The sequence below is a fragment of the Hipposideros armiger genome, unplaced genomic scaffold (assembly GCF_001890085.2).
Source record: "Hipposideros armiger isolate ML-2016 unplaced genomic scaffold, ASM189008v1 scaffold_299, whole genome shotgun sequence".
Taxonomy (NCBI): Eukaryota; Metazoa; Chordata; class Mammalia; order Chiroptera; family Hipposideridae; genus Hipposideros; species Hipposideros armiger.
Window position 1 is genome coordinate 1645441 of NW_017731649.1, and position 9914 is coordinate 1655354.

General features: G+C 51.3%; 1 protein-coding gene across 7 annotated transcripts in view; it reads left to right on the forward strand.

Annotated features, from left to right (window-relative positions):
- ERMARD (ER membrane associated RNA degradation) overlaps nt 1-2816 on the forward strand; it is a 26382-nt gene extending 23566 nt beyond the window's left edge. For 6 of the 7 annotated variants that reach the window (XM_019659465.1, XM_019659458.1, XM_019659466.1 and 3 more), the window contains exon 18: nt 858-1700. In XM_019659465.1, the coding sequence (XP_019515010.1) occupies nt 858-1041 (184 nt within the window). In that variant the 3' untranslated portion in view covers nt 1042-1700. Of the gene's footprint in view, nt 1-857; nt 1701-2729 lie in introns of those variants that run through there. The other variant, XM_019659464.1, reaches the window with a different exon arrangement.
- The last annotated feature ends 7098 nt before the right edge of the window (nt 2817-9914 follow it).

The window sequence follows — 9914 nt, forward strand, 5'->3', positions numbered from 1 at the left end:
CTTGTAGTGGGGCTGTCCTGCGCACTGTAGAATGTTTGGAGCATCCCTGGCTTTTACCTACTAGATACCAATAACACTCCCAGTGTGACAACCAAGAATGGTTTAGATGTCTCCAAATATCCCCCAAAGCACAGAATCACTCCCAGTTAAGAACCATTCTCTTCACAAAGGATCTGTGGATCTTCATTGTACTATTCTTTTAACTTTTCTCTAAGTTTGGAAATTTTCAGAAGTTAAAAGTTGGAGAAAATTTTACACTACTTGGGAAACTTTGTGGAGAACTTCGAAAATGTAAAAATGACATCCCCGTCACCCTCTGTGAACATTTTGATAAGTTTCTTTAAGGAAAAACTTTTAACACCAAGCTGTCTCAAAGTGGAGTGTGTCCACTGTGTGGCGTAGACCCCCTGTTCTGGAGGATGGACGCTGAGGGCCAGGGTGGAAATGGAAGGCATGCTGTCCGCAGGATTCCTGCACAGGTGGAAGGCTGGCCCATGCGTCACCGCACATAACATGTTTATTACATGTCGGCTTAATCCAGACAGCCTTAAGATCCTTTCTGGAATTAAGTTCTGTCACACAGAAACGTCTTGTCTGGATTTGAGAGTAGGTATAAAAAGGCACTTAAGTGTATGAAATGGGGAGTCCATCCACCTCTTCAATAACATTGACATTCAGCATTTTTCCCCATTACCTAATTTGTATTCTGTTTCCATTTTGTATGTGCTGATTTTTCTTGAATTCACAGACAAAAATCAAGTCCAGTACATTAGTTGTAATGTTAAAATGCAGAGACAACATTGAAATCATCGTTGCATTTTGTAGCGGCCTAGATAAAGAAGTTAATTTTTTAACAGGTTCTTAAAGTCCATCCTGCAGTACACAGAGAACTTGGTGGCTCACACCAGCCCCGAAAAGAACAAGTGGATCGAAACGATCGGGCTCACACACACGGCTCTGCTGAGGATGTGGACTTTTAGTGAGAAGAATCAAATGTTAATGCATTTAGCGAAGAAATCCACAAGTAAAGCAGTCCTGTGAAAACACTTAACGACTCAAGAAATCCTGTGTTGAATAGACTTTACAGCGTGTAAACTGGAAATCCAGAGGCGGGGCGGGTCCCAGGTGTTTGATCAGGATTCCAGGTCCAGTTCTCTGCAGGCTGCTGACTTGCTCTTCCTGAGTCGTCAGGGTGACCCTCAGGCGAGTCCCTTGCGGTAACCAAAGGGCTGCAGCAGCTCTGGTCCCCTTGCCCCATTGCACACTGTCCAGAGGAGGCGTCCCCTCGGTGCATCGCTCCAGGGGGCAGGTTTTGTTAAGCTCTTCCCTTTCTGGTGATGTGAAGCTTGATTCCTTGGCTATTAAGGTGGATAGGACCAGATTTTTTCATCATAAGTACATTTATTTGTAATTAATAACTGATGTGGGAAGTTACTTTGAACCCTTGTGAATACATTTTCCCACTAGCCTTTCTTCCATGTTTTAGCGTCCATTGGGAAATCTTGCCTGAACCAGTGCTGGTGGATATAAAGCAATGATGTTCTTGCCATGTCTTCTACATTTACCTTTTGTCATTTTTCTCGAAAGAAAAGATGTCCTTCCTGGCTGTACTGAGCACATTAAATGACAAGCCTTAGGCCAATAAAAAAGTATTTTCAGGGCGGCCGGGTGGCTCAGTTGGTTAGAGCACGTGCTGTTAACAAGGTTGCTGGTTTGACTCCCACATGAGTTGGTGGGCTGCACCCCCGCAACTAGATTGAAAATGGCAACTGGACTTGGAGCTGAGCTGCGCCCTCCACAACTAATATTGAAGGACAACAACTTGACTTGGAGCTGATGGGTCCTGAAAAAACACAATGTTCCCCAATAAAGTTTTAAAAAAAAACACCTTTTCATTTGGCCCATCTAATAAACGGGAGGTGTGTGGGTGAGACCAGGTGTCCCAAGGTTATGGAGGACCCAACTTGTTCTGTGCCAGTCGTTACCTGAAGGGGAACCATTTGAACGAGGCACGTCCGTGTCCATTTCAGCTTATCAGCATGTGCTGAGCATGCCACATGCCAGGGACCCTGCTGTGGTTGCATGCACCCAGGTAAGTAGGGCCTCCCCCCCAGCCTCTAGGCAAAGCCGTGCTCCACTGTCCTGAGCAGGGTCTGCTCAGTTCTACAAAAGACAGTAATTAGGAAAAGAACAAGATGGGAGCACATACATATGGGACTGCTTTCTCCAGACGATTCTGAATGAGCAGTTACTATGCTGCGAGCCCACGTCGGTGTGTGGATCTGCCCTAAACTTGGCAGCCCGCCTCGCCCATGTCCCTGTCAGTTACCTCCAACCCAGTGGTCAGTGAGCACTCCGGTCCAACCATGACCCTCTGGCCATGGCGGCTGGACTAGTGGTGCACACCTGCTGGGAAGCCCATCCAGAGGCTGGCCAGCCTCTTGAGAGAGTTCTAGAAAACAGTTGGCCAAAGCAATTCTTTAGCCTTTGGAATTGAGATTGTGGGAAGCAGAGCCCACTGCAGCTAGAAGAGGAAGACCCAGGGCCAGGTGGCCCATTGTGGGCGAGATTAGTACAGAGTTGAGAGGCTGCAGCCCATGAAAGGCGAAAGGGAGACGTCCGGTGTCTCCTGTGGGCCGGAGGCCGGCTCCTGACACTGCCCGAGTGAGTGTTCCAGACCTTTCTGTTCCACCAGAGAAAGAAAGAATTTGGATTCACTCTGTCCACAGGTGACACTCCGTGCAGGTTCCAAGGCTGTTCTTGTCTGAAGTGAGCTGCCCGGGAACCATCTGCACAGCCCTCCCCAGCCCGGTCTCAGTCACTGCAGAGTTCCAGGTAAAGGAGCTGCTGCCCAAGTCCTCCTCTTCCTGTCACAGCTGTCCCTCGCCCTGGCTGCAGCTAAGAGGTGCTTTTTGAACTCTGACTTGGAACTTCGGTGGGCAGAGCATGTTGTCTGTCCCACACCCGTCACAGTGGGGCTCTGCCGTCTGCGACCCTCCAGGGAAGGGGTTGTCAGTGGAAGTGCAGGCCGTCAGGTCCCAAGCTCCGTACCGGTGACTGGTAGGACACCAGCGGTGACTCGTGTTAGGGAGCCGCAGTTAGGAATAAACCCGGGGTGTCAGAGCAGCTGCTGCTGAGACCCGTCAGCCCTGGGGCTGCACTTTCCCTGGAGAGCCGCGTGGTGGCGCTCGTTGGTAACGCACCGAGCGGGCCGGGCCGCAGCAGCAGCTTGGCAGCTGGAACTGAGCTCCAGGTCGGGGGCGGGGGACCGCGCCCGTGTGTTCGTCCGCTCATCCGCTCAGGTGCATGTGTCCTCTTCACTGCTACAGACAGGAAAGGGTCACCGGAGCTGAAAAGAGCCACTGGGCCGGAAGCCACGAGCGAGGGCTGAGGGACCCGTACCCCAGCACGGAGTCGGCCCCACCCGGTCACTCATGAGAGACCAGAGCCAATGTCCAGAGCCTCTCCCAGCGCAGAGGACCGGCGCCCCCGCGAGACACACGGCGCTGGGGCCGGCACCAGAAGCCAGGTGTCAGCCCATCGCCAGTCGGGCGCCTCTCCCGTGCACGGCCCCTCTGTGGAGCTCAGGACAGGCTGCCTGGGGACAGAGAGCCGGGGTGGCTTCCTGCAGGTGACAGTGCCCAGGTACGGGCCCGCTGCAGAAACGGGCTTCCGGCGGCTCACCTTGTCCGACAACCTGCACAGGCCCATCCCTGCTGGGGCCGCCCCGCTCCGGGCCAGGCGCGGGTCACGCCGCGTAGGGCGTGGCGGCGGTTCCTCTGCGGCCACCCTGAGGTTGCAACGACACGAAGCCACTCGCTTCCGCGTGCCTCGACCCGCATGCGGCCGGTCCGCCGGCTTCCTGGGCACCGTGGGTGATGTGGTGTCCCTGTCAGTTAATGTGGGGCTATTGACACTCGGTCCAAGATCAGACCCTAAATTCACCCCAGTAAGACCCGGGATGAATGCGGGGTTCTTCTGACACAGCCTTTGATTACCTTTAAGTAAGAGTGTTTTGTGTTCAGCGCCAGAAAGCCAGTCATTGAACTGCGCCTGCGCCAGGGCCTGTGGTTTGTGAGGCCGGCGGCACAGGCGGGACATGGAACCGCAAGCGACGCGCGCGGCTGAGCACACGCTCTCGTCCCCAGGAGCGTCGCGCCCTCACTGTTCACGTCGTACGGCCCTTGAGCCAGACGTGTCGCTGACTCGGTGACGAGGGAGGAGGAGGGCTGCTGGCCTCGCAGGGAAGAGGCGACAGGGGTGTCCGGGGTCCTCTGGGCGGGGACACCCGCTGGGCGGAGGCGCCTCCCGAGCCACGTGGCTTCTCCGCCAGCCTCGCTGACCCCGCTGGCCGGTCGCCCGGGGCTGCTGCTGCGGACACCGGTCCTCACGGCGCCCGTGGGAAGGAGGCCGCTGTGACCTGGGGGGGGCGTGCCCAGACCCGCGCTCGTGTGAGGTTCCGGCCATCCCCGCGGGCGCGCGTGGGGCGGGGCACGGCCTTGCTCCACCTGAGGGCCCGAAGGCCTGGAGCCCGGCCGGCCTGCAGCGCGGACCGCGGGGCGCAGGCGGCTCCGGCCCCTGGACGTGCGTCCCCAGCACCTGCCCCTGGGCGCCTTGCAGACAGCTGCGCTCGCTGCGCTCGGGGCGGGGCCCATCTGGCTGGGACCCCATCCCTGCGTTTCCAGCCTTGTCTGCTTTGCTTCCCTATGATAGTTGATAATTCTGATTTCTCTGGCTTGGATGGAAGTTGCGTCATAAACAGACATAATTAATCAGAAAATAAGTATTTTGTTTCCTTCTGTGTAGAACGTTCTGCTGGGAAGCCTGAAGGGTCCCACGATGTTTGAGAACGGGGTCCCGGGGGGCATGCTGCGGACGCAGCCGGGCAGTGACGGGGGAGGCCGAGCGCCGGGGCCTCCGGGGCCGGAGGGCTGGGGGCCGGGCTGTGCCAGCGGGGGGCGGGCTGACCCCGGGGCCCCAGCGCCTCCTCGGGCTCCTCTCCCCGCGTCGCGTCTGAACCTGGAGTCTGTGTTCGGATTGTCCTGTGGGGAGAGGCTGTCCGCCACGTGAGACGAGAGGAGGACAGGGCCCGGGGAGGACACTCGGCAGCCTGGCCACCAAACGCATAACGTGCGACAACAAAGAAGGTGGGAAGACTGTAGCCACAGAGAGAGGGGAGGCCCAGGGGCGCCGAACAGAGACGTGACCCCGAAACAGCGAGGACGAGGCTCTGGCGCCAGGGGCCACGCTGAGCCATTTCAGGGAGTCTCGGCGGGCTGAGGGGAGAAGGGAACACAGGCCGCGCCCCCCGGGGATGTGGGGTCACAGGGGCTTCTGCCCGGCAGAGCCGAGCGCATGTCCGGCCTCCGGAAGGCGTCCTGGCGCCGGGAGGGGGGACAGGCTGGTGTGCCAGCCACCTGGGGGGCTGCTGCCCCGAGAGCCCGGCTGGGCAGCCTCAGCGGAGGGGAAGGGGGGTGAGACAGGCGTGAGCTAGCTCAGCCCACGAAGCGGGCAGACAGTCGGTTTTCAAGGATGAAGCGGTTGGAGGGGCTTGGAGGGCCGCGTGGAGCTGGGCGCAGTGACAGAGCACCAGGCTCGTCCTGGGAGGCTGTGGCCGGGCCTTTTCTACGCGGAGCCCCGTTACTGGAAAGTGGACGTTGGCTTTGGTCTGGCCCACCATCTCCAGGAGCCGGCCTGCGGACGGGAGAGCTTGGTGCCTGTTTTTGCCCGGGACCTGCAGCTGCGTGTCCCCCACCCGGGAACAAACAGAGACGTGTGAGGCTGCGGGCTCCAGAGATGAGCCCGGAGGTGTGACGTCCAACAGGCAGAGACAAATGGCAGTGCTGCTTCCTTTAAAGTGTGGTGTCCAGATGGCGGCTGGGACGTCCAGCCATGCTGCTGTCTCCTGTTCACACGGCCTCAGGCAGCACCGCCCCCCCCCCCAGGCCAGCCCTGAGGGCCAACGTGCCAGCTCGGCTTGGCAGGAACCCCAGTGACTCCCCTCACAGTGAGCAAGGCAAATACTCCAGCATCAAAGAACCCCAGCCCTGGAATTTTGAGCACCTGTGAGAAATGTTTTGTTGTTAGTTTTGGGGGGGTTTTTTGGTTTATTTAACATTAAGGAGAAAAGCTATATTCTTCATAGGGTAGGTCTCCCCCTACTTATGTGGATTTGGTACTACTTATATCTTTTGGTATTTACTATTTTATGTGCTGGGGGTTGTCATTCTTTGGCACCCCTAACAGACACATCCGCGGAGCATCAAACCCTCATTCAAGAAAAAGCAGCCCTTCAGGAGTGTCCTCCTGGCTTCATGGCCTTTGCCACCGCCGAGGTTCCCCATCGGTCCGGTGGGTGGTGTGACCCCGAGCCTGTGAGGCAGTTGCCCCTCAGCTCGCAGGGCGTTCCCCTCTGCTCCCCATGTCTGTTCTAGAACACACGCATCTCTGGCTTCCTTAGGGGTGTAGGGGACGGGGTGTCTTCACATCAGTTTCGCTGTATGTTGACCTGACCTCTTCGTGTGCTGAGGACGCGTGTGTCACGTGCGAGCCACCCCTCCGAGACGCTGAGCCCTTTCTCTGTGCAGGCGCGGCTCCATCATTTACACAATTTCTCCGGGTTCCACGTGCTCAGGAGTCACTCTCTCGCCGCGTTCTCAGTGAGCCACGCCTGGGCCGGCACCTTGAAGAGAATGACCACAAGTGCCCAGCTACCTGTCACCTGTAGAACCCGGCCTTTGGTACCTTGGGGACGATTGATGAAGTTGCTTTAGTTTCCATAGGAAGCGACCAAGCATAAGCTCTGAGGGACTAGCTGGTCAAGTGGCTTTGCTGAGTCTGTAATCAGTAAGCTGAGAGAAAAAGAGAAAACAGGAAACCACAGAGTAAGGAAATACACTTTGTCATGTTTGAAAAGATGTTTTCTATTGATTTTACCTATTAGTAAGTGCAAACCACATAATATATTAACTTTTGTTGTCTATAGTGCCAAAACAACTGGTCTCTGACGTCAATGGCAGTCTGTTTAGTGGAAAATAGTAATACTGATTATTTGAGGTCCAAACATCAAAGAAAGTGGTGTTTAAATAAAAAAAGATAATTTTACCCTCTAAAACTTAATTTTTACATTTAAACTGTCGAATGGGTGGTAATTCACATGAATCAGAAATAAAAAACCTGAAAAGGCGTTCAGCATGAAGGCTGCTTTCCACCCCTTCCTTGTCTATCCAGTTTCTCTACATTCCTCTATGTAAGAAATTCTTTTCTGATTGATTTCTTGGAGCGCTTTATATGTGAAGGGTGTGAGCTGTGACCAGTTTCTTGTGTACCCTGAGAGTTTCCTAACGCATATATGAACAAATGCACGCATGTACGGTCACTTGCACTCTCCCTGTACAGACAGACAGTGCTGCACTCCACCTGGCTCCTTTGCTGGATGGTGATATGGAGGCCTCCCATATTAGCCCATGCAGAACGTCTCCATTTTTAAAGCTGCGTAGTATTCCCTTATATGGATGTTTCCTGTTGATGGACACTTAAGTTGTTTCAAATCTTTTGTTATAACAAATAGTGCTGCACGGAAAGCCTTGTGTGTATGTCATGTTGCACATATCTTTAGAATCAGTTCCTCAAAGGATATGTGTCTTTATAATTTTATAGCTGTTTCCAAATTGTTCTCCAAATGGGTTATAAAATTTACTCCCCTAATGTGTAAAAATGCCTCTATCTCCACAGTCTATGATAAAAAAAAAATGACTTTGGCCAATCTAATAGGTTTTCTGTTGTTAATAAGCTTGAGCATCTCTGTATTTTCTTTTCACTGGATTATTTAGTTAAAACATCTGCCCACTTATCTATTGAGTTGCTGGTTTTTGTCTTTTTTATTGATTTCTAGAATCTCTTTATATATTAAGGCTATAGGTTGTACTAGGAGGTGAAATATATATATTTTTTTCTCATTGTCTGTCTTGATTTATGAATATCTAATAGCAGTTTTTTCATGCAGAAGCTTTACTTTTGTGTAGTTTAATCTATAAACCCTTCTTTTAGTGCATTTGAATTTTTAGTTTTAATTAAAAGGATCTTTCCTTGATGACAGTTGTAAAGGAATTTGTTCCTGATTTCTGTTTATACTTTTATGATTTTATTTATAACATTTAAATAATTGACATGTTTGGAATTTGTTTTGATCCACAGTGTGAGATATCGGGGCAGCTTTTATCTTTTATTATTTATTTTGCTGGATAGCAGCTGAGTTGTCCTAATGCTATTTCTCATAGTCGTTTTTTTTGCTATTTATTTAAGATGTCACCTTAATTTTATACTAATTTCCCACATGTTTGGTGTCTGCCTGTTCTGTGTTTTTCTGTTGTTCTGTATGTCTATGCACAAGCCAGCAAAGCAGTGTTTTAATTGTTAAAACCATTAGATGGTTTAGGAACTTGGAGGGCTTAACTCCCTCTCTTAACTCTTTCTTTACAGGATTTTCTATCCTTGTTTGTTGCTTTTCCTATTTGAACTTTAGAATCAGATCGTCTAAGTCCTCATCCCACAATAAAACACAAAGATCCAGGAAAACCCTGGATTTTTATTGTTTTTATTGAAGTTGCATTAATTTATAACATAAGTTGGGGAGACTGGCATTCTGGATGTTGAATCTTCCTGTTGAAAAACATCATGAGTCACCTGTACGTGTTTCCGTACAGTGTCTCCTTTCCATCTCAACCTCAGTTTATCCCCACACACCTCATCTTGGCTTTTCACTAATTAAATGGGGCCAATTTCTTCCATTATAGCTTCTAAAGCTACTGGTTTTTCTATATTACTTTTGTACCCTGGTATCTTACTAAATTTATTTATCGTCTGTAGAAGGTTTTCAGTTGTTATTGCGTTTCGGGCTGAGATATGTAGCTTACCATGTGTAGAACATATTTATCTAATTGTGTTTTATTAAAGTTTATTGTGCTGAATTTTATCACTTTTTCAGCTTCCATAAAGACGATCCTATGTTTATATCCTTGGATCTGTTGAAAGGGAAGGCAGATTACCCACAAACAGCTCTCTGACAGTGTCTGTGCTGTATCTGGGCATGTGACTGCGCAGTCGCTCCCTGTATTGTATGCCGTCCAGAGCCCGGCTGTAAAGCACTTGAAGCTCAATAGCATGTTGAATGCATTTAACAAAATACTGTAGCAGAAAAACGTAGGACTAGTGCAGCCATGCCACCATTTGAAAGCTTACATTTTGCTCGGAATTTGAAAAGTAATAGAAATATATGTTTTTAATGAGGAAAGCAATGTACAGTATGCCACCTTAAATTCTTTCTTGAACAAAGCTGACATGCATGGATGGGTGGGCAGAGGTTGGTATGTAAATAGGTAGAGAGATTAGATAAAAATTAAGTCAGTAAATGAAAATGCACACGCTGCACACTTTTTAAACCCCTTTTTAAATAGAAAGAGAAAGAAGAAAGCAAGCAAGTGGGAAGCCATGCTCACTGTTAAGATGGGCCTGCCCTGCTCTGGTCTCCATGGCAACGGCGAGTGAAGGCCCCGGAGGACTGAGGACAAGCTGCCCCGTCCACTTTACCCTCCACCACCGTCGTCTCCTGAGCTTTTTTCCGTTCTGTAGAATCACGTTGTGGGTCGGTGCCGGCTGGGAACCGCGGGCAGAAAAGCTCTTCTCCCTGCGAGGCACAGAGCAGGCGCTGACCATTAAAAGGACGTAAAAAATATTTCTCTCCTGGGACTTCCACGGGGCACAAGGTGACCTGTCGCTGTCTGGCCTCATGAATCTCTAGCGTCACGACCGATATCCCGTTTCTGATATTCCATGTGCCGCGGAGCGTCTTTAAACGAGCTACAGACCCTGACATCTGGGTTATTTATTCGTCTCCTCTGCAGAGAAGCTAGCAA